General features: G+C 51.8%; 9 protein-coding genes across 9 annotated transcripts; 5 read left to right on the forward strand and 4 right to left on the reverse strand.

Moving 5' to 3' along the window:
• Positions 1-365: 365 nt before the first annotated feature.
• Positions 366-3,545, forward strand: PtrM4_135610 (uncharacterized protein; the record flags this gene model as incomplete). The annotated part of the gene is made up of 1 exon (XM_066109262.1): positions 366-3,545. One exon carries the CDS (start codon positions 366-368, stop codon positions 3,543-3,545), a length of 3,180 nt encoding a protein of 1,059 aa, XP_065960184.1.
• Positions 3,546-5,790: 2,245 nt separating this feature from the next.
• PtrM4_135620 (ProP, Permease major facilitator superfamily) lies at positions 5,791-7,444 on the reverse strand (the record flags this gene model as incomplete). Its single annotated transcript, XM_066109263.1, has 3 exons — positions 5,791-6,218; positions 6,315-7,297; positions 7,347-7,444. 3 exons carry the CDS (start codon positions 7,442-7,444, stop codon positions 5,791-5,793), a joined length of 1,509 nt encoding a protein of 502 aa, XP_065960185.1.
• Positions 7,445-10,468: 3,024 nt separating this feature from the next.
• Positions 10,469-11,286, forward strand: PtrM4_135630 (Dut, dUTPase; the record flags this gene model as incomplete). The annotated part of the gene is made up of 3 exons (XM_066109264.1): positions 10,469-10,862; positions 11,006-11,199; positions 11,281-11,286. The coding sequence occupies 3 exons, from the start codon at positions 10,469-10,471 to the stop codon at positions 11,284-11,286; spliced, it is 594 nt and encodes a 197-aa protein (XP_065960186.1).
• A 298-nt stretch (positions 11,287-11,584) lies between these two features.
• PtrM4_135640 (PdxK, Pyridoxal-pyridoxine-pyridoxamine kinase) lies at positions 11,585-13,078 on the reverse strand (the record flags this gene model as incomplete). The annotated part of the gene is made up of 6 exons (XM_066109265.1): positions 11,585-12,353; positions 12,405-12,522; positions 12,570-12,782; positions 12,834-12,913; positions 12,964-12,974; positions 13,025-13,078. The coding sequence occupies 6 exons, from the start codon at positions 13,076-13,078 to the stop codon at positions 11,585-11,587; spliced, it is 1,245 nt and encodes a 414-aa protein (XP_065960187.1).
• A 315-nt stretch (positions 13,079-13,393) lies between these two features.
• PtrM4_135650 (DnaN, DNA polymerase sliding clamp subunit (PCNA protein)) lies at positions 13,394-15,484 on the reverse strand (the record flags this gene model as incomplete). Its single annotated transcript, XM_001938360.2, has 6 exons — positions 13,394-13,411; positions 13,459-13,751; positions 13,816-14,245; positions 14,296-14,336; positions 15,168-15,321; positions 15,404-15,484. The coding sequence occupies 6 exons, from the start codon at positions 15,482-15,484 to the stop codon at positions 13,394-13,396; spliced, it is 1,017 nt and encodes a 338-aa protein (XP_001938395.2).
• A 628-nt stretch (positions 15,485-16,112) lies between these two features.
• On the forward strand, positions 16,113-16,271 carry PtrM4_135660 (uncharacterized protein; the record flags this gene model as incomplete). The annotated part of the gene is made up of 1 exon (XM_066109266.1): positions 16,113-16,271. The coding sequence occupies one exon, from the start codon at positions 16,113-16,115 to the stop codon at positions 16,269-16,271; it is 159 nt and encodes a 52-aa protein (XP_065960188.1).
• A 424-nt stretch (positions 16,272-16,695) lies between these two features.
• Positions 16,696-17,250, forward strand: PtrM4_135670 (uncharacterized protein; the record flags this gene model as incomplete). Its single annotated transcript, XM_001938359.1, has 1 exon — positions 16,696-17,250. The coding sequence occupies one exon, from the start codon at positions 16,696-16,698 to the stop codon at positions 17,248-17,250; it is 555 nt and encodes a 184-aa protein (XP_001938394.1).
• A 190-nt stretch (positions 17,251-17,440) lies between these two features.
• On the reverse strand, positions 17,441-18,199 carry PtrM4_135680 (uncharacterized protein; the record flags this gene model as incomplete). The annotated part of the gene is made up of 1 exon (XM_066109267.1): positions 17,441-18,199. One exon carries the CDS (start codon positions 18,197-18,199, stop codon positions 17,441-17,443), a length of 759 nt encoding a protein of 252 aa, XP_065960189.1.
• A 1,637-nt stretch (positions 18,200-19,836) lies between these two features.
• Positions 19,837-21,839, forward strand: PtrM4_135690 (Vezatin domain containing protein; the record flags this gene model as incomplete). The annotated part of the gene is made up of 4 exons (XM_001938357.1): positions 19,837-19,885; positions 19,946-20,136; positions 20,184-20,659; positions 20,711-21,839. The coding sequence occupies 4 exons, from the start codon at positions 19,837-19,839 to the stop codon at positions 21,837-21,839; spliced, it is 1,845 nt and encodes a 614-aa protein (XP_001938392.1).
• Positions 21,840-23,108: the final 1,269 nt, after the last annotated feature.

Here is a 23,108-nt window from a genome sequence, read left to right on the forward strand (position 1 = left end):
TAAATGTGGCTTTCACAACTCTAAAATACTGCTTTAAAAACAGCTAACGTCAGTCTAACGTCAGTCAGTTCAGTCAGTCTGGAGGCTTCTGAACTGACTGGACTGACGTCCAGCTGCCTCAAGAACTGACTGACTGAACTGAGTCTTGGCAGTCAGTTCAGTCAGTTCGAACTGAGTTACCTGACTGATAGCAAGTCTGGTGTAAAGACGGATCGTCGACATGGTTGTCAGAAGTACTGCTTGTACCTAACCTTGGAGTCAATTTGTTATCAGGGAGAAGAATTTGCGCAGCAGGCCTGAAGGGTCGTTTCAATTCACACGTACTATGCTTCAAACTAGGAAAGGAGATCATTATTAAAGCAACTATGGACGACGGCCTCTACGTAGTGTCACACATTGCCGATGGATACCACGAGACAGCATTCCTAGGCACGGAACCCCATACACCAGTTAAGAGCGAGCTTAAGGTTAATGAAAAGGAGAGATACCTGCTGTATCACAGACGTTTCGCACACCTAGGACCTACAAAGATTGCCAAACTCCACGAAGTTACAACTCTCCAGAAGAAGATTCAAGTTCCAGAGAAGATTGAAATCTGCGAAGTGTGTTCCCTGACAAAGATGAAGAACAGCATCCCTAAGCAGCTAAGAGAGCACAAGGCCACGAAGCTAGCCTTAGTACAGTTTGACATTGCTGGACCCTTTCCAACATCTCTACGAGGAAACAGGTGGTTCCTCCAAATTATTGATAGCTACACGCGGAAAAACTGGGTTATCCCGCTGAAGAAAAAGGGAGACGCACAACGGGAACTCCGAATCTGGAAGACCTTTGTAGAACATCAAACTGGCGAGAAAGTCAAAGCTGCTGGAACCGACAATGCACCAGAACTTCTACAGCAAGCTGAGGAATGGAGAGTTACACAAGGCGTGGAAATTCAGCCTACAACAATTGCTTCCTCACACCAGAATGGACCAGCCGAGCGAAACATCCAAACTGCTGAAGCTGATATGAGAGCAATGTTGAAAGACGCTGGTTTACCAATTGAGTTTTGGGATGAAGCTGTCGAAGCAGACGCATACCTACGCAACCGTACAAACACAGGACCTATGATCAATGGAAAGCAAGTCAGTCCTGAAGAGGCATTCACAGGAACGAAACCATCCATTGACCACATCCGTGTATGGGGGAGCAAATGCTATTCGTACATCAACCCTAAAACGATTCCAGCAGACCAACGACATGACAAGCTCGTGGACCGTGGCAGAATTGGAGTATTTATGGGATATTCTGAGACAACAAATAAGCAGTTCAAGTTCTATTCGCCAGAGCTTGGATACACCTCAAGGACAAGCCGATTGTCAGTGGACGAATACACCCCTGGAGGGAAAGTTGAACTACGACTGCGAAACATACCAGCTGGACCACAAGGAACGCAGAATACGATGCCAGACCGAAAACCAAGAGGAAGACCTAGGAAGGATCTAGAATTATCTCCTGCCGAACGAATGGAACCAACTCCTACCGAACGAATGGAACCATCTCCTGCAGAACCAATGGAACCATCTCCTACCGAACCAATGGAACCATCTCCTGCAGAACCAATAGAACCAGTTTCCGAGAACCTAATGGAACCATCTTCGGCAGAGCTAACTCATGAACCAGTGAAGCGTCACAGAGGAAGACCAAGGAGGCTAACTACTATTCCTCCTACTGCACCATCTGATGAGCGGGTTCCTAATCTTGTGAACGAAGAGGGGCCCGAAGAACCGTGTACCCAGTCTGTACGAGAAAAGGAGATTCCACGATACTTCACTAGACAAGCCAAACGGAAGAGGTCTAACGAAGAGATTGTTGAGGACGAGAGATTTAGCAAGATCGTTAAAGCTATGCTAGCCCAAGTTGGCCTTACAGAAGAGCAAACACGACTATCTGAGAAGGCTTTCGCAGCAACCGAGATCGCAGGAATCCAGATCCCCCAGACACACGAGCAAGCTATCAACGACCCAAAGTATGGAAAGCAATGGAAAGCAGCAATACTTGAAGAGATAATCGCGTTAATAGAGAATCGAACCTGGGAGGAAGTTCCAAAGCCAAAAGACGCGAACATGGTTGATTCAAAGTGGGTTTTTACAGTCAAAACGAATCTCGACGGGACTGTTGAGAGGTTTAAGGCACGCCTTGTGGCAAGAGGTTTTACGCAAGCACACGGAACAGACTACAACGAGACTTTTGCCCCGACAGTCCGCATGGACACCTTACGTCTGTTTATGGCCACTGTCGCAGCGGAAAACCTGGAATGTTTCCACTTTGACATTAAGAATGCATTCACAGAGTCGCACTTGAAGGAAGAGATCTTTCTTAAGCAACCCCAAGGAGTAGAAGTCAAAAAAGGATACGTCCTTAGAGTTCTCCGCAGCTTATACGGACTCAAACAGGCTGCTCGCGACTGGAACTTGTTGATAAAGAAAGAACTTCTGGCATGGGGATTCGTACAAAGCCTCGCAGACCCGTGCATGTTTATCCACAAAGAAAAACAACTCCGTATCCTCGTCTACGTTGATGACATTGCTGCTGCTGCAAAAGATCGAGCTCAAATTGATTGGTTCTACGAGAAGCTTTCTGGAAGATTCAACACCAAGAACCTGGGGGAGATTCATAAGATCCTTGGAGTACGAGTTACGCGAGACAGAAAGCGCCGCACAATCTACCTCGATCAAGAGCAGTACCTACACGCAGTACTTGACAAGTTTGGAATGTCTAGCAAACAACACAGAGACAAGAAGATTCCATCTGCAGATTACACTTCATTTAGGCCAGCCACTGACAACGACACCCGAATCGACATCACTGAATACCAGCAAGTGATAGGGAGCCTTATGTTTGCTATGGTTCTTACACGTCCAGACATTGCATTCACCCTCGGAAAGCTAAGCCAATACATGAGCGATCCAGCAGAACACCATGGCCATGCGTTGATGAACCTGCTACGATATCTAAGGTCGACAGTGACATTGAAGCTACGCTACGGACCAGGGGGAGTACACTCGCAATTTGTCATCTACTCTGATGCTGACTGGGCAAGCGACATGGTAGACCGAAAGAGCGTTTCAGGGAGCACTGCAATGTTCTACGGAGGTCCAATATCATGGTCTAGCAAGAAGCAACGGTCTGTTGCAACGTCAAGCTGCGAATCTGAATACATCGCACTATCAACATGCTGCAAGCAAGGCCAGTGGATTGCTCAAATGTTTAGAGATCTTGGGTTCCCAAAGTACATTGGAAAAGACACCAACAAGGTCCAGATGCTAGGAGACAACCAGGGTGCCATTGCACTTACAAAGAACCCTCACCTTCACGAAAGATCAAAGCACATCGACGTCTGTTATCATTTTATCCGAGACCTAGCAGAACAAGGCAAACTCGATGTGGCCTACGTTCCAACTGCAGACATGGTGGCTGATGGAATGACAAAGCCATTGCAGCGAGTCGCATTCGAGAGATTCAAGAACCAATTAGGAGTTGTCCTTGGACCGGACCTGCCCTGAGGGGGAGTGTTAAGAATATGTTAGGTTCAGTCCAGGTCGGCGAGGTGAGGTTCGTGGAGTAAGCCCGAGCAGAAGGACCGACGCGGAATGATGATCTGTCATGTACGTCCTAAGATCATCATAACAACAAGTAGATAGAACAATAGCTCTTAGTGAAGTTCAATCCAATACAGGGTTACCTTTCGTACCTCTACTCGGTCGCCTATGGTAGTCATACCACCAGAGGAGACCTTGTTCTAACAACAAGGCTGATTTCCAACGTTAGTAGGTATGTCCTACCCCGCTAGGATTGGACGGTTGGATGTGTGTTCTAGAGGACGGTAGTTTTAAACGGCATTTTGTACTTATTTTGAAGAATGCCGTATTGATCTGGTTAAGGCTTGGAGGCAGCGTGTTGAATCCCTTTTTCTTTGGCTAGCACTGTATTGAACGATTCTTCATTAAGCTTTGTATAATAGAAGTAAGTGATCAACGTCACAGCAATCCGGAACCCAATGAACCAAATATTCTTTTGTCAAACAGCGAACACAGCCTAATTATGCTAACCCGTTTTCTCCATCTGCCCTACGCAAACACCTGAATACTATCTCATCATCGCCGTTCATCCCCTTATACATCCCACGCCCCCCGGCCTCTAACGCAACAGCTCAACCATCTCTTCTCCCTAAAACAACCCACTCATACCACCTCTCAAAACATCCAAAAACACCACTAACACCCACATCCAACCCTCCCAGATACCTCAACGCTCCATCTCGCACACGCCCATCATGACGTCACCCCAAGCCCCAGCCAAGCCCCGCCCCATCCAGCCCTACACGCCGCCCCCAAACGCCACAACGCAATCGAATACCAAAAATAAATTGCCTATTCCTACACAAAGCAGGTGCCCTATCCTTTTCCCCCGAGAAACTCCCTATCGGAACAATCATCTCGCCTGCATGTGCATGTCTCTTCCTTACGTTGCCTACCTTGGCAATCGAGTACGAAACCTTCCCCAGCTTATTCGCCACATGTTTCCCCCGCAAAGATCGTCTGTTGATCGCAATGCAACCTGCAACCACGAGTTGGGTGTGATGTGCGATGCAGATGCAGATGCAGATGCAAAGATGTTGATCTTTAATCCACAAAAAAATCTTGATCATCATTCCAGATTCTCTCCACCAGCCCACCCACCTACTCCATTCTGCCTGTCGCACGACCCAACAACCCTACCCCACACATAAAATAAACCCAGCGTCCAAGCGTGCAAGTAAGTAACTTGCAAGCACGAACCCCGTAACTAAGTACATACAAGCATGAACAAGGCACCAAGACACTAGCTAATAAACACCGACATCGGTCCCTAAAACATACACTATATACCTAGCTAGATACCTCCCTAGCACACACCAGCACTAACAAAGACGCCCAGCAAGAACAAGCACAAGCCCATACCAGGCGTTATTAGAGTAAGAAAGCCTACCCCGCTTTTACACTAGCTGCAAGCTGCGCTGTAGAGCGCGTAGAGGGGGGAAAGCTGGGGTAAGTTGTGGAGATGGAACCGGTTGGTTAGGATGGTTTTGGTGTCTAGATGCGTGCAAGCCGGTTTAGAATGTAAGTAGATCGCGGGCTGTGAAAATAATGCCATGTAAGGAGGGAGGTATATTGTGTGGACGGCTGGGGGATAGATGGTAGATGGTAGATGACGGATGGAGGTGTTGGACAGTACCTAGCCCAACGGTGCATGTGCTAGACAGCGCGGACGGATGCAGAGGGGTCATTATGACACATTTGCATGTTTGGGTGAGGGTTTGTCTCGTGTTATTGTGCTTGTTATACCGGATTTTATTGATGTGCGTTGTGGGTTTGTGGGGCTGGATTTGGTTCTGGTTCTGGTTCTGGTTCTGGGGATGAGGGTTTGACGAGGAAGGGTAGGTATGCAGGGGATGTTGTATCTGTCGTTACATGTTCATATAAGTCCAATCGTGGATAAGATACAGAATACATATACCTGTCAAGTCTTTCAAACATCACGTCCAAGTGTCAAAGAAAGGTCATAAGATCAACAATGGTAAAGATTAACGATAAGTTGATGGATATAATAACTCGTAACTCGTAGACAATAAAAGGCGTTATATACAGATATAGATCTCGCGCCGCCCTGGCGCATATGCTCAGAACGATATAGTCATAAAACCAATCGTGTTTATATGGAGCAGCTCGTTAATTAGATTAACACATGTCATTCCAGCGCACTATTTCTTTAAACAGCGAGCTTCTCGTTGTAAGTAGCGCTCCTCTTGCGCTGAGCATCAGCCTCAATATCGGTAAGGCTGGCACTGCGGTTGTTGGCACCAATGTCCTGGACGTCCTGGAAAGAGACGGAAGGAACGAAACCGGGCGACTTCCATGCGTGCGCGCACTTGCCGTAGAGCTCGTCGACCTGCTCGAGGGAGAGACCCTTTGTCTCGTAGATCAAGCCGTAGACGAAGAAGATGCAGACGAAGCAGCATCCGCCCCAGACGAAGAAGACCTTTGCACCCATGTTGGCGTTGCCGGGGCCAGAGTTGACCATGTAAGGGGTAGCGTATCCGATGGCGAAGTTGAGGAGCCAGTTGGAGGCCGTGGTCATGGAGAGGGACTTGGCGCGGACCTTGAGGGGGAAGATCTCACCAGTCACGACCCAGGCGACTGGGCCCCATGAGCAGGCGAAGAAGAAGATGTAGATGCAGACGAAGGCGATGAGCGCCTGTTGAGCAGCAATGTTGTCAACGCCGGCAACGGTACCGGTGATGGCGACGATGAATTGGCAGACGGCCATGCCGACGGCACCGAAGAGGAGGAGGTTGCGGCGACCCCACTTCTCGACGAGGTAGAGACCAGGGACAGTGGAGGCGACGTTGACACAAGAGGTAATCATGGTGACGACGAAGGCGTTCTTGATACCAGAGTTCTGGAAGAAGGAAGTTCCGTAGTAGAAGATGAAGTTGACACCGGTAAGTTGCTGGAGAGATTGGAGCAGGCAACCAGTCGCCAGGCGCTTGCCGAGGTTTCCACGGAAGCAGTCGAAGTAAGAGGCCTTACCGAGAGACATCTCGTACTCGTGGTTGGCGGTGATCTCAGCGAGCTCCTCAACGAGGGAGGGGTCGTCAACATCAAGGCGGCGGAGAGTGGAGAGAGACTTGGCAGCCTGTTCCGGGCGGCCCTTCTTGATGAACCAGCGGGGAGTCTCGGGAAGCCAGATGCAGCCGACGAAGATGACGATGGCCCAAGCAAACTGGACGGCAATGGGGATACGGTAAGAGCCGGTGTCAGGTCTGTCCTTGGTGGCGTTGTCGACAATGGCAGCGAGCAGCAGACCAATGGTGATGGCAAATTGGTAGCAACCGACAATGGCACCACGAATCCACTTGGGGGCGGTCTCGGACTGGTAAAGAGGAATGATGGCACTAATCATACCAACTCCGTAACCGGCGAAGAAACGACCAGCAACGAACATGGGGATAGCAGTAGCAATAGTCTGGAGAACGACACCGACACAGAAGACAACGGTGGAGATGACGAGACCCAGGCGGCGACCCAAGAGATCAGCAGTAGGTGCGGCGGTCAAGGCACCGAAGAAAGTACCAGCGGAGAGGATAGAGACGATCAAAGAGGTTTGCTCGGCGGTGACGTCGGGCTCACCATCCTTCTTGTTGATGAAGCCAGTGCTGAAGAGATCTCGCCAGTGCTTCATGCCCAAGATACCACCAATGGTACCAGTGTCATATCTGTGTATGTTAGTATAGAATCTTGGACCATCAAGTCGAAAATGCATACCCGTAAAGAACACCACCAAAGGCAACGAACAAACCGACGAGAATGGCCGGCGCGGTAGAGCCAGCCACGCCCTCGGGCTTCTTCAACATCAGACCCATGATTGACGATAGTCTGAGGAAGTGGATGTGGTACAATCAAAAGACTCAAGTCCAAAGGAGAGAGTAGTGTACTCGGGTGAGGATGATCTTTGCTTCGGGGCGGGTTCACGACCCTTAAGTAGAGTTGGGGAACTGATTCCACGAGCTTGGGGATCTCCATGGGCAGCTGTCTAGTCTGAAGGCTGGAAGCATGGGGTGAGTGCGCTAGTCCCGCGACTGGCTAGAGAGCTAGCATGAGTAGGTCCGATGGTGCTGGGGAAAGCTTAGCAAGCGGTTCTAGCAAGGATAGGTCCGAAGCTAGACCAGACCAGACAGAGGCCACTCGTGCGCTGGATGCCTATGATTGCAAATGGCGCTCAAATCATGCTAAACTAATTTTCCTTTGATTTGGGAACCGGGAAAGTCGAGACGCAGCTAGTGCAACGTTGCTCAGCGGTCCCAAGGGTTGGTCTGCCAGTCATGGTCGCGGTTCCGAGGTATCGTGACAGGCGCGCGACCAGGCGTTTCGACGTGCGCACCCTCAATGGCATGTCAGCCGCGACGCTGGGGCAAATATGTGGGGGATTCTGAGCATGCTGATAGGGTATTGCAGTAGTGTGCATGCCTTGGCGGAAGCTGCACTGCATGGTCTGCCAAGTCGAATGTCGTGAACCACTGACCCCCGTGGTAAAGGCTATGCGTATGCGCGCATATGCAGGCCATCGCCGTTGATCGTCCCTGTTTCAACGGACGTCACCACCCTGCAGCCTCGGTATCGTCCGAATACTCAAGCCGGGTGTTTGTCTGCTGCTGTTGATAGAACAGATAGGTGGAGCCGATGCACTGGCCATCGTTGGCTGTACCCCGAGCACCATTGACTGTGCCGTAACAAGTATTGATGACCTGACGCTTCTGAGACAAGCCTCGCCACGTGATGGCTTAGTTGGACGGCCGAGTGGCTGGAATAGGCAAAGGCATGGAAGTATTCCAGAATATGGCCAGTCCGGTTCTCGGTGCTGCTCACATTCACCGAAACGCTGGTACCAGCTCCGCGTCCGTGAGTGGACAGAGCGGTTATCGGAGCGGTGGGGAAAGGAGTAGCGTGTCAAGTTTTTGCTTCTGGCCGTCCCAAGGTTGCATGTAAACGACGGAGTGGGTGGGGTGCATTAGTTCCCATCACACCCCGTGAGGCTCAACAGACGTGCTTGGCACGCTTGCTCCGGGGTGGCCTGGTTTCGGCTGGGAGATACGGGCAAGATTGGCTGTCGACTGCCTGCTAGAGGCTAGAGAAGCAGCGCTTGGCCGAACTATCGGTAGGATTTGGAAATCGTCACTGGTCCAAGCTGATGGCATCAGGGTACAGTATTGCGCCTTTGGGGCATCCGTCTGGGGGGCGAAGTTTTCGTCTGGAGAAGACGGACACTCCGCCCAACCCTTGGGCCCCGCACGCATCCCTGGTCCTGGGGACAGAAAATTGGCCGCGTCATGTGGCATGCGGACCTGATCCAAGCTGAAGCCAGTGTGTGGAGACTGAAGTGTTATGTACGAACGCGGCCAGTAACGCGGTGTGGGAGACGCATTACATCTGTCGGGTCGTGTCTCCACATGATGCATGGGCCTCGAAACACGGCTCCCCGTGGAGCAGAGATTTCATGGAGATTCCTGGAGTTTTATGGAGAGATCCATTGATTTGAGGGGGGAAGCCTCCGGGGGTGTCTGTGGACGCGGTTTGTTGATGGAGATTGTGCTGAGTGGACGACAAATGTCGCAGGTGCATACAAGCTCGTCACTCGTCATTCAAGCCTGAGAGCCAAGTCTCGAAGCTTGGCATTTCCACCGTGTCGCATGAGGCGGCGAAAAAGCTTCGCCTGCGAGAAGAGGTCTCGGTCCGAGTCCGAGCAGGAATGACCCGCAGTTGTTGTATCTCATTTTAGCCACAGTCGGTCGTATGTCCTAGTCTAACTCGACGTCCGGCAACTCTCTCGGTAGCGACAAACTCAATCAGGCTGCTCCACACGCGGCAAATGTCATTGTAATGACCTTGGTGAGGTTGCTCACGTACAAGAAACCTCACGGGCATACGAATGGTGGCTGCAGCCCGATATCAAGGCGGCATCTAAAATGATCGCCATAAGCCACGATCTGGCGGCGGCTACTTTCTTTGCCATGTGTGAAGGTCACGCGGCGGTGCTGGGCAGGGTCCGGCACATATGTAAGTGTACAGTAAGAAGGCCTCGCACTCGCGAAGCCAGGACCCTACCTGCAGCACCGCCCAACCGTACCAAAGTTGCCATGAGAAAACCCGTCATATGACCTGCGACGTGTATCCTCGGCCTGGATGGACATGCACGAAAGAGTTATCTTGGTCCAAACAAACCGGGGCAATCCTTATTCTCGCATTCGCATACTACTGTACCGGTAGAGTTTGGACGAGGGGCAACGGTGCCCCATCATGACTGTATTGTCAAATGTCACTATCGCCATGGTTGCTGGTACTGCATGAGCGATTATTCAAGCCCTACCAGGCCGCCGAGAGTCATGGAAGGCATTCCTAGACATCCAGGATGGGCAACTACAGCGCGGCCCGACATGACTGATAGCAATCAGTCCAACTATCAAATCATGACTGCGGGTCGTCGTCCACACCTAACCAACAAGGCAAAATCCCCGCCATCCCCATCCCATGTGGAGTTGAGCCAGTGCTGTCAGACGCAAGGCGATAACAAACCAATTCCACCAAATCACAGTCGCAACTCCTACACCCAACGATAAAGCAATCATCTCACGATGTTCGACCCCGCCATGATGATGATGTTGAGGACGAGGAGGAGGCTCCCCATACCCACCCAGTCCGACACGGCCACCTCGCCAACCAACCAATAAAACACGCCTCGCACAAACGCGTCCCACCCCAACGCGTTCCCTTCACCGCCCCCATCCACGCCCATCAACCAACCAAACCAGGCAAAACAAACGAAATCCAGACACTGAATTTCATACACAACAAACAAACAAACAACGCACACCGACACAAACAAATCCACCATGTCCAACACCCCCTCCCCCTCACGAACCACCCTCACTCCCCTCATCCCCCTCCCCAAACGCACAAAAGTAATCGACCCCACCCCCCTCAGCACAACATCCACCCTCCCGCGAGGAACAGACAGCGGTTTCGCAACACCCACGCCGCTCGCCGCCAGCACCACAATGTCGGCTTTACAACCGCCCGCGCCCATCGCGCCGTCCATTGCCGCGGCCGCAGCAGCCGAGCAACAACTGCAGGTGCAATTGTTGAGTGCCAATGCGCAGGCGCCGAAGAAGGGCAGTCAGTTTGCGGCCGGACATGATTTGTTTAGTGCAGAGGAGGTTGTGATTCCAGCGCGGGGACGCAAGTTGGTAGGGACGGATATTAAGATTTCTGTGCCGGTGGGGACGTGTATGTTTGCCCTCTCTCTCTCTCTCTCTCTCTCTCTCTCTCTCTCTCCATCATCTACCTTTCCCTTTCCCTTTCCCTTCATGATTGGGAAGTACAGAGGCTGACACGACAACTCCAGACGGACGCATAGCCCCCCCGCTCAGGCCTTGCGTACAAACACGGCATCGACACCCTCGCCGGCGTCATCGATGCAGACTACCGCGGCCCCGTCGGCGTCATTCTCGCAAACCTGTCCGACGAAGACTTCAGCATCAAGATTGGTGATCGCATTGCGCAGCTGATTGTGGAGAAGATATTGATGCCAGAGGTTTTGGTTGTGAATGAGTTGGAGGCTAGTGTGAGGGGTGCTGGGGGGTTTGGGAGCACGGGGGGTTTTGGTGGGGGGAAGGTGGAGGTTGAGGAGAAGGTTGAGAAGAAGGAATAGGGTTAGGAGATGGGGGTTATTGCGAGGAGGTGTATGGGTGGAATTGTATAGTGGGGGGGCATACGATAGCATGGTACTACGGTATGACAGCAGCAGCAAAAGCTAGCATATATACACCAACCACAGCCATACATGAAACAAAACAAACAAAGACAACAATACGTCTATTCAACATCATCCATCTTCTACACCCCACCTTCCTTCCAGCAGCCCTACCGCGGCCCATCACTTCCCCTCACTCACAACCTGTATCCCCCCCGTATCCTTGGTCCCCACCCCCAAATGCACCACATTCCACTCATCCGGCCTCCTCTCGCCCACCTCCTTCGGCACACAACCCCCCTTCCTCCACCACCCTCGGCGTAAACCTCTCCAAGTCCGGCGGCTCCAAAAGCTCCTTCACAAACCTCACAACCGTAACCTCACTCGCATTAGTAAGCGCAAGATGTCTCTTCTTCCTCACCTCTTCATCCGCCTCATCGCCCTCTCCTCTTCCTTCCTTCTCAGCCCGCGCATCATACTTTTCCATTTTCTGCTGGCACACCGCCGTCGTCTTTGTCAGAATAGCTTGCATAGAGGCGAGAACCTTTTGTGCGGCTTTGGCGAGGGGGAGTTGGTCAGCGGGCACGGAGTCCGGGGAGCGCCAGCTGGGTGTGGTGTGTAAATTGCATTCGGGGGTTGAAGCCGCGTGCACGGCTTCGATGAGGCGCGGGATGGTAAGGGCAGCGAACATGTCGCCGGTGCCGGAGAAGAAGAGAGGGAGTTGTGGGGTGTCTATGCGGAAGAGACGGGGTTTGTAGTCGGAGGTTGCGGTTGAGCCGATGATGGTGAGGTTTTCAATGTCGGAGAGGTTGAAGTCTGGTTGTGAGGGTAGCTGTTGGGGTGTTTCAGAGGGCGTGTGTGTGCCGGTTCCCGCTTTGGAGACGGGGCGCGAGGGTATGGTTTGGTTGTCGCGCGTTAGGCGGAGAGAGGTTATGATGACGTGCGGGACTTGGTATGTTTTGTGGAGGACTTGGATGGCGGCTGCGAGGGACTTGAGGTCGGTGATGGGGGTATCGGAAAGTAGTCTGCGTTTCTGTGTTAGCAATTGCCGGCTTTTGTATCTCCAGGGGACGCACTCTGCCTCAAATTGGTTCGGAAGTATCAGATCTGCCTCTCGTAGCAGACTTTTGTACTCTGGAACTTCGTCCTCGGGGATATATAGCTTTCCGTTGTCGCCCATGACAGGGTCCAGCACTATTCCTAGTCAGCACTTCCAGTGTGATGGCTTCCATACGACTCACCCCAGAAAAAACTGCCAGGTTTTGTGCCCGCATTGAACTTGATATCCCTTCCAATTGTCCCTATCGCTTGTACGGCCTCGGCACTGGGCATGTATCCCGTCAACAGTACGTCGAAGTTGGTGAGGTTCGATTGGCGGAGGCCATCGTAGAGTTGGAGGATTTCGGCGGCGGACGTCTTCGTGCCCTTGACTTGCTTATACGCAGTGTGATTGCCTAGCAGCTCCAGCATTAGTATGAGCAATACTCGAGAGACAAGCTATTTACTGTAGTGCACAGTATTGATCGCAGAGACATCGCAACCTAGCGACTGCATGACAAACGTTGCCATTTTGTTGCCGACATAGCTAGGCCCAACGTTAGTCGATCGTATAGACAACTGTGTCGGACAACTCACCCATGAACAACCTGTCGCATGTTAGTCGCAGGTATCGCGCCTCTACGCATGTGAGTCTTACATGACTGGCTATTGCAAGCACGCGCGTGTCCGGTATCAAAGTATCAGAAGCCATGTTGACGAAAAGAAACAACAATCAATCAAGAGGATGCAAGGAAAGAGGCAAGAGTGCAGGCAGGGTATGGTGTTGATGTACTGTTATTTCCTTATCTTAATTCCGCGGTATGACGTGAAGTAGTTTTTGGTGGGGCGTAGCCTTTCTTTTGCGTTTAGGGCCGAGCACCGCAGCGGGTGCGCGTTCTCGGCAATATAGCATGACAGAACCATGGACCTAATAGGCCCTCGATGCATATCGGAGCAATTGCGCAGCAGATCCCCCACAGCTATCCTAAAATTATACCAGTTGTGTGCCAGTGAAGACATGGCCCGCTTATTCCTCGTCACCAATCTGTTTGGATTAGAACTACTCTTGTATAGAAGGGTCAGATGTCTTACCTTGGGTGCGAGGTAAAACCTCAGGTAGCTGTTCTTGTCGCCGAGGTTGTACTCGACAAGTAGGGGGACTTCGCTGGACAGGCAAAGCTTGACCGTGTGAGAAAGGCCACTAGCCTTGCAGAAGTTGGTCAAGTACTTTAACGAGAAGGTCAAAGAGACTGGCTCGCTCATTTCAATCTTGACATCCTCTTCTGGCTTGGTCAAGTCTGTATTTGTCTTGAGAAAGACGGAGCCCGAGCCAATGTCACCGGAGCATAAGAACTTGACACCCTCTTTGCTGACCTCAATTGCCACTAAGCTTGCATTAGCTCATTATGCTGCACAGTATCCAGCCGCCGTGCATTGTATCACACGTACCTGATTCTGACAAGGCGCCCAAATCTCTGCAGATGCGCTGGAATTCAGGCGACGGTAGCTCAATGGTTGCTGCGTAGTCGGTCTCTGGGATTCCCAGATGTTCCTGGTCAATATCCATGAGCTTGATATCATATTCGCTCAATCTCGCGCTGCCGGGGCTTTCGAAGACTAGGTTGACGACATCGGGCGCATCCTCAGCCTTGATGGTGAGGACATCGTCGTTTCCGGCCGCGCGAAGCACCTTTGTGAGGGACCCAAGATTGATTCCGAGGGCGATGTTGCGGTCGCAGCGATAGGGCTCAAAGGCTTCCGACTTGAGCAGCATGGAGACGAGGGCGACGTGGGAGTTGTCCATGGCTTGCAGGGCAATGCCCGCGTCATTGCAATCAAAGTTGCAGTCCTGCACCAGATCCTTGATGGCATCAACAACCTAATTGCTGTTAGAGAGGCCATTGCTGACATGTCCATGTGCAAAGTTACCTTCTTGAGGAGGTTTGCTTGTGGTAGACGTGCTTCAAGCACTACACATTGTTAGCAAAAGTCAGTCTAACGGAGCGGTGACATGTACTCTTGACTGTGAATTGGTACTAATGAGTAGAACAACGCTGGAGGGAGTATACAAAGTGTTGTGGTGGTGCAAAGTCACAATTTGTCGTGAGGCAACAATCAACGGAGGGGAACGCGAAAGACAAGGCTGGCCAACGCGTCGACCACGCGCTAACCAACAAAGGCACGGAAAGCTAAAGTGCCGCCAAGTCCTACTACACATGGTGTCAATATTAGGTGAAATATTCATTGTATTTTGTCTTTATTTTGGAGTGTGTCAAGCTTGTGATGTTACTTTGTAGGTCGACATTGTCTCAAGTCATAATAGCTGGTCTCAACGGTGAGGAGAGGGATGCAGTAGCTGAGTATGGATATCGAAGTTTGCATTTAACATGTCGTTACAGTGGGTATAACAATGAGGCAATATGGAATATACGTAGATGCCTCCAAGCGCCTGACGCTAAATGTCCACTGCTGGCTTTCTGACAGGTGTAGTGCAGCCTCCCACTTCTCATCAACTACTTTGCCCTCTTCCACAGAGTGACTTTCCAAGCTCACCCTGGCTGTGCCCGGGGTTGCATTGAGAAGCCTCGGGAGCCAACCAGACTCCATAGACTGCAACATATCCTAGTGCATCCCAGCAAGCATGTATCCCCTCTCCATCAGTTCGCCTATATCCCGTCGCCCAACACCCCCTCACGCCCTCACCAACCCATAAAACAACGTCCACGTCAACACAAACCCACTCAACCCACCGAACACATCTCCCAACCACAAATCACCTAGTGGCTTATAAAAGTATTTACCGGGCTTTCCCTCCGTCTTGAGCGCAAAGATCATGACCGACACTATCAGTGATGCCAATAGGTAGAATATGAAGCCTGTGTATGATTCGAGGCCTAGTGTGCCGGCGGCGACGCCGAAGAGCGATGCGGTGAGACTGCGGATGTTGGATACGACCTGTTGTGACGGCAATTAGTGATTGGATACGGGAGAGATGGTGTACATGTCGCTAGTCTGTCGCGGGTCTGGGTGAGCGTACCTGGGTGTTGTGCTGGACGCTCGTTCCCACAATCGGATTTATGGCGAGCTGTCGCTCTTCTTTGAGGGCTGATGCTGCCATTGTGTGTGTATTATCGCCTTATATACAGTCGAGATCCGCGCTGTATCGTGGACTCTGTGGAGGGGAGCGGCGGAGAAACGAAGTGGTGTCTGCGTCCGTTGTTCCTTGGGCCTGACGTGGTTTCGGATGGAATACAGGGACAAATAGAGGCGGCCGGATGTATTTGCAGTAATTGCGCAATGTCTCGAGAGGCTCAAACGAGTGCGATGACGTTATGGTAGTTGTTTGGGTTGGTGAAATGGTTCAGAGGTGGAGTGCTGCTAAGACCCATGCTCCACCTAGTTACCGTCATGGCTCGTGCGCGGACCCTTGATGACCGGGGTTGTCATGGATGAGCTTATGAGACATTCTACAACACACGTCAATTCACCATGACGTTATGCGACAAAGACTGTTTATTTCTAATCTACCTGAGCTCGCGAGCGTGAGATGTGTCTATGTTGGACTGCATTCAACAATGACACCAACCAAGTCCATCACACACCGTCGTAAAGAGGATCGTGTTCGTCAAGGAACCTTGATAAGTTAGTCTGATATTCTAAAGCGCAACTATGTATCAAGTATTCACTCTTGTAGGTGCATGGGTAAAAGGTGGTCGGTATACGCTTGAACGGCACGAAGGTAAACTATGGCTTGCTGGAAGTACCCATCGTTGTCCCTGGCAGACATCACGTTGTTGAGACTCGTAACTAAATGCTTTGGCTGCCTTTACGAACTTAGCGGTTGCTATTATAAGGGAGATGGCGCTTACTGTCACAGGATGTGCCTGGGTCAACCGTGCCTATGATAAGGCTGCATCTACCGCGCGCTTGAAGCAATGGGTGGCTGGTACCACACTTCAACACAGTTCGCATCATAAAGTTGCGTCTCGGCTTCGAAAGAAGACAGCAAGACAGTCTGAAGTAGCTCTTGTTCCCCAAGCGAGTCCCATGTGCTGACTGTTCCGAAAGCGGGAAACTAGATCGCTAAAACCCAGGAATCCTCCTCTACCAGAAACCTCGCCCTTTACCCCGCACAGTGTCAACATTAACTCAGGTCATCCACTGCAACAACGACCAAGAGAGGTGGTCCACTACTTGTGAGTAGCTTAAAACCCGTGTAAACCCTACTATCGAGAAGAAAGACCAACCTTCTTTCTCCACCCTAGGGCGAAGCGTATTAGCTCGACCTCTTAGCAACCCGAAAACAGAACAGCTCACCAAGGATCGAACATGTCATCATGGGAAATCAGCCAAATCAGATCTACGTCCGCGTCAGAATTTGATGATAGTAGCATCTACACACCTACTACAACCACCGAAAACGTTCCTACAGGCCTCGTGGAAGGTCACGACGTGCGTAGTCGAGTCCCCACACATGGTTCCACCTACATCATCCGCGCCGTATCATCCGAGAACGTGATGACACTGCTTGACGGGCAGGTCATACTTGCCCCAATCGGCAGTCGTGGGTGCATCTACTGGACGTGCGTGGAAACCGAAGGCTGGCTCGGATTCCGAAGTTGCAGTTCGAAGAAGTTTATATGCTATGATTGGGACGCGAGACTGAAGTGTACGGCAGAACAAAAGGACGGTCATAGGCAATTTACTATTACTCCAGTGCCAAAGGGGGGCTATATTATGCAAATGCTGGACTGGTGGAGACTTCGTCCTATAGTGCTCAATCCTGAAAATGGGGCACAAAAGCTGGCAAGGACGGGGGATATGCTGTCGGATGGCATTGTATGGGAGTTCATCAAGGCTGAAGAGGGATCGGCTATGGGATAATGAGCTACAGAGCTTTCGCGCGACAGAGTTTCTTATTAACTTGATGCTGTTGATGCTGAGTCCTAATGATGAGCATGTAGGACTACTGGGTGCGTGTGTGATAAGTGAATGGCTGGCTTGACATTTGGTATCTGCTAGCTCGAGCTCGTTGGTCGTAGTGTGTATGGGTTGTAGGTAGGAACACCAGGAGTTAGGTGTTGTGTTCAGGGTAACGTTCATTAGCTCGACTGTCGCCATTAATGTCCCGGGCGGACATGACGTTGTCGAGACTCCTAAACGCTTTGGCAGCCTTTATAGATTTAGCGATTGCTAGTATAATAGAGATAGCGCTTACCGTTGAAAGAAGAGTCTCGGTTAACCGTGCCTCTGCCAAAGCTGCATCTACCGCACGCTTAAGGTAATCGGCAGCTTGTACCAACAGCCTTCGCGCTTCAACATAATCCGCATCATAGAGCCGCCTCTCGGTTTCAGAAATTGTTCTAGTGATTGCATCTGGCTCCCCGAACGTACTTGGGTCGCCACTGGAGGAGTCATTCTCTGCTTGTGCTATGCTTGCCAGCGGCTGTTGAGCTCGTAGCAGCCAGTTTCGGCCGATCACTGTGAAGGTCAGAGATGATTCGTTCAAATGTAGCTGTGATTTACAATCCAAGATCTCAACATCACTAGGGTAAACATGCAGCAGAGTCAGCAATTGCCGTAGACACCAATCCGCTATGTCGGGTATGGGACCATTATCAGCATCAGCAAACGCCACGCGCTGGAAGACACTGATGAGAGGTATCTGCCAACGTCTGCGTTCTTCGTCAGGAGTTGTATCGGCTAGCTCGAAGTCGTCGGTCGTAGTACGTATAGCTTGTAGGTGGTCACGCCAGGAGTCAGGTGCTGTGTCGAGAGTGGTGTTCATTAGCTCGACAGTCGCCATCAACGTCTGGGTCATCTGAATGTCCATAGTAGAGAATGATCAATGATGGTACTTTTTGATAGCAGACCAGAGACACGTGGCAGGGCTATTTGTAGTTGACATCACACAGGATGCCGGAAGAGAAACAAGACCGAAACCATTGTACTGAGGATCATACAGGACGTCGGGTTGATATCTATCCGCAGGTCTTGGTTTATTCGGTGTTCGGCCTCGCGTTTTGCATGAGATCGGGTCGCGCCGGCTGCGGTGTACATGGTTGCAGTTGGCTGGACGGTAAGATCCAAATGGCTAGAAGGTGTGAGTCTACACGATGATTTGAAAAGTCGGGTGGCAACCAGTTCGGATGAGGATGTAATGTTTTGGTCGATACATCAGCCTTGCGCTTGCTCCCAGTCGCCCATGGGCGAGAGTTGCTTTTGCTCAACATGATTTGCGGTCAGATTACCTGGAGGCGGCGAATACATGCTGGAGGAGCTTTTGCATTGAGTAGTTTCCAAGTAAGCGAGGAGTCATGATCAAGGTGCGTCATTGATGCTGCAGAGGGAGGGTCGTGACCTGGACGGTGTAGGCTAGCTCAGACAGCTGACATGATTAGCCTCATAAGCCAGCCGAAGTTTTTGGGGGGTACCTGCATGCGCCTGCTATGCAGCTCCCCCATCAAATGCAGCCCTATGTCATGAATCGTGACTACCAAACTTGACACGGCGAGTTTCATGCGGCGGACGAGGGAAGACGGAAACAGACAAGGAGTTTGCAAGTAGGGGAGTTTGAATAAGCCCGTAAAGGATGTTTCATCGCACATCTGCCGTCCGCTAAGACGGAATGGCAATCGGAAGTTCCGTCCGAGGGAGGGTGCCAACAGACGCCATCTAGGGTAGCTTGTCCGGAACTCGCTCTGGGCCTTCCGAGCATACCGAAGGAGTGAGGAGCTCGCCCGGTATGCCCAGGGGAGCTTCTGCTATGGAATTGGCTCAGACGATTCGAGACGCAATGTGATTGTATGTGGACTCGTCCGAGCTGCGCCTCGTCCTGACGCGCGCGCCTGAGTAGGAAGCAGTCCGAGAGCCAGGGTGATGTTTGAGAGGACGGGTTCGGGGGGAACGATTTAGGGGAAACGAAGGGCTTAACACGAGCCCACGTCCTCTGCAGAAGAAGAAACACTCACTCTAAGACCAAGGCAAAAACACAGTTTGGATGAACCAACTAGTCAAATCTACAGCCATAGCAGGGTAATTATCATCTGGCTAGGGTCAGATCAGACAGCGTGAACCCCCCCCCCCATTAACGGTCAATGCCGCTCACACTCACGCCAATCACGACCAAGGCGTCTCCGCAAGCTGCCTCATTTCCCAGGACCCTGCCTCTCAACTACCTTTGCTCCAACTACGGTGTGCTCTCCTTTCAGTTTCCTGTTTCCGTTTCCATTGTTTCTGTTTCTGTTTCTGTTTCTCTTCGTCTGCAAGCCTCACACCGTGACCGTCACTACAGCCACGATTGGATCCCACGCCCTGGACCACGCGCCCGCATCCGCTCCCGTGCCTGCCACAGCTGTCATACCCGCCATATCCATATCACCTGCCAACCCCGGATTAGAGCTACCGCCTCGGCCCACACGCGAGTCTTCAGCACTCGGAGCCTCCAGATTCGCAACATGCGGTAGCAGCATGGAGAGCATTATCCCCGACGACTCGCCTCTTGCGCATTATCTTGAAGGTGCGACGATGATGAATATATCTTTGCAGGGGATGCGCCAGCCACTAACACACCTGACAGGCCAAGGAAGAGGGGAATCCCGCCCACCCTCACCCTCGCCAGCCGCTTCGACTTTCCCAGACTCGCAATCGCAGGGCTTCGCACCGCGGGGTCCTTCGACACTGCAATCGAGAATCAGAGATAAACTCCCTCAGCCGCTTCGCATCCATGCGCGCCATGGCTCCATTGCCCGCATACACACGGCCTGCTCGGTATGACGCACACACTACGACTGGCATGATTTACTGACTGTGCGCAGAAGGCAGTCAACTCGAGATTGGGGCGCGCCGACAACGAGCGCTTTCTAGAGCAATTCCGCTACCTCATCGTCGCTTCCCAGTTATTAGGTGAGCAGGGCGGGTTGCGCACATCGGCCATTCCTAGCTTTGCGACCGACGAGCGCACCGATGCGCATGAATTTAGAGCCGCCAGGATAAGCCCCATTGGCGCTGCACTCACCGGGTCGGCCACCTTCATACTCGTATGGCTGGTACACTGGTCGCGACGCCAGGAAGGCTTTAGCAAGGGGAGGACGCTATTGGTGCTGTTGGTTTTTGCCGCAATGGCCACTGCCGCCTATGGCTACATGCGACGTCAATGGCTTTATTATCTGAGGCAAGAGGCAGTCAAGGGCGCATCTGCATTGGTCACGAACCTGCAAGCATACGACGCCTCTACGTCGGCCGCGCTTGCCTTGATTCAAGAGGTGGAGCTTGTATCGCGTGGGTATCGATTGTAGGTTCCCCATTTGACATCCCATGTCAGTCTGGTACTAACAGTCAGCAGGAGCAGTCCTCTGCCGCCCATCTCGCGCCTCGAGGAAAAGGGACACGCTCGCCGATGCCAACGGCTACGTCGTCATCTGCGTGCGACCTACGCCGAAATTATTCCGGTCCTTTCCCATCAGTGCGCCATTCTGAAGCAGTTGGTCCAAGCTGACGATCTGGAAAAGTACCTCGATGTCTATGAGATCAGCAACCCTGACCTGCAAGAGGCTGCGCTGAGCTACAGCCCATCCGAGTTTGACGATGCCGAGACGCTCAAAGCCCTTCGCATCTTACAGTATCGCTTGTCCATCCTCCGACGTGTATACCTGTGCTCTCTGTTGGCCCTCGAAGCAGATGGCGGCACGCCTGATTTCGCACGATGGTCCACCGTGGTCGATTCCATGCTCAACACCGCTCGTCCTGCGGGGCAATGGAGCGAAAAGTTCAATCGCGTGCTAGTCGAGGAGGACCAGTTTGTCCTTCCATCACCGGCCAAGGCAGCGCCCACGCCTGGACGCGACAAGATCCGAAACTCGGTGCGCAAACTTTCGGGCCTATCCAGTGGCATCCGTGGCCTGCAAGCCAAGATGCAAGTACTTCGAGAGGAGACCACCAAGAGCTTGGAAGACACAGAGGATGTCACCGAACTGGGCCACTCCCTCTTGATGCAATATGACTCGATTGGTGCCGACCTCAAGAGCTTGGTCCAGGCATGGGAAGCAGGCAAGAGCGCACTGGCATTGAACATTGATCGCCAGGAACGCAGAATTTCCCAGGCCTCTTCAACCGGCCTGCGCTCCCCAGTTCCGAGCTTGGGCGGACTCACCGCTGTAGACGAAGGCAGTCCGTCTGACGCTCTACGTGCTCTTAATGGCGACCTGCTGAGTCCCCACCAGAGTGCCCCGTCGAGCGATCAGGGCAGCGCGTCCGATGACGAAGTGTTTGAGGCTATTGCGATACCAAAGACACGTGCCACCATGTCGAGAGAAGAGCGTATGCAGAAGATCCAGGACGACCGCATTCGACAAGCTACATTCCGCGAGCAACGCGATGCGGGCACCAATATGCTGAGGGAGTTGGAGTCGGTCATCAACATGCGACCCAAGCGCATGTCGGCCCCTCCCGGTGCACGAATTACTAGTATTTGAGTCGTATTTTTCCTTGTGTCTATCGCTGACCTAATGATGGCTATCATATATCGCTTTTCCTTTATGCTTCCCTTCTTGTGTCTTCACGGCACGCATTGGGTTTTACAACTTGATTTGGGCATTTACGCTATACCACGGCCGCGGTCGCATTCGCTTTTTCCTTTCTTCTCTTTTTTCATTACACAGTCCCATGGAGTCGGAGGCTCATGTCTATAACGTATATCCTGTGGTCAAAGTACCCTCACAAAATAGTAATGATATACATCACCATATCTACTTGAAGCATGTACTATGCGCCTCGTCGTTTCCCCGACACGGATACGAGAGGTAACGTTACGCGACACGACGTGGCTGAAGGATAGTGGTGTCGGAGAAATAATCCGCAAGGTGGTTATGCGGTAGCGAGACGAGGCTGTTCAGCCACAGCATGGGTTGCGAGATCAGCATCGTATCTCGCTCTGAGAGCGCACATGCACATTTGCTCTTGGGGATAACAGTCAAAGCCGGCTGTTAGAGGGAGCCATATGACCATGTCATGTGCTCGGTGAGGATTCAGTCTGTGACACCTACGCCATGGCTGCAGCAAGAACATGTGATCTCAGCTGTATGGCAATCTACATGTACATGATCACCTTCCAAATTTCATAGTCACATGCGTAGAATGGCGCACTTGAGACATCTGGAAACGGCAGGATTGATTCGATTAAACGCTTTGCGCCAAAAGCAGCTTCGTTGGTGCCACAGGGGCAGTTGCGACTCAGTCTACGACGTGATACCGTGATAGACTAACCGCTCTCGCTCAGGTACCCAATGACGACCGGGTGTTCCTTCCCGCTGGGCTGGACTCATTGGCACCAAAGCCCCTGCCGTGGACCTCAGTCGCGGTTCCTTCTGATCTTACTTCACCTTCTACTACTCCATGACGGCTGGAGGCTTCAGCTTGGTGCACCGTAATACTACCATCTCAATCGTTGTTTCTTTGCAAACACATCATGACCCAGGTCGTCCGCCTAGCGGAGCATCGCGCAGCCAACACTAGACTTCTACCGAATGCCGTCGCACAATGGCTGTCATCTTATCTCAACGAGCGAACACGTACAAGGAACCAAAATGACGTCGGAATCATATCAGGAACTAGTCTGCAGGAGAAAGGACGACACAAGAAAGAAGACATAATTCTGAGATACCTCCATGAACTACGCAAAAGATACTTGCTCTTTCTACAGCATACAGGAAAGCTTCCTCAACCATCACTCACACAGTGTGTAC

Source organism: Pyrenophora tritici-repentis, chromosome 8, assembly GCF_003171515.1.
Source record: "Pyrenophora tritici-repentis strain M4 chromosome 8, whole genome shotgun sequence".
NCBI classification, from domain to species: Eukaryota; Fungi; Ascomycota; class Dothideomycetes; order Pleosporales; family Pleosporaceae; genus Pyrenophora; species Pyrenophora tritici-repentis.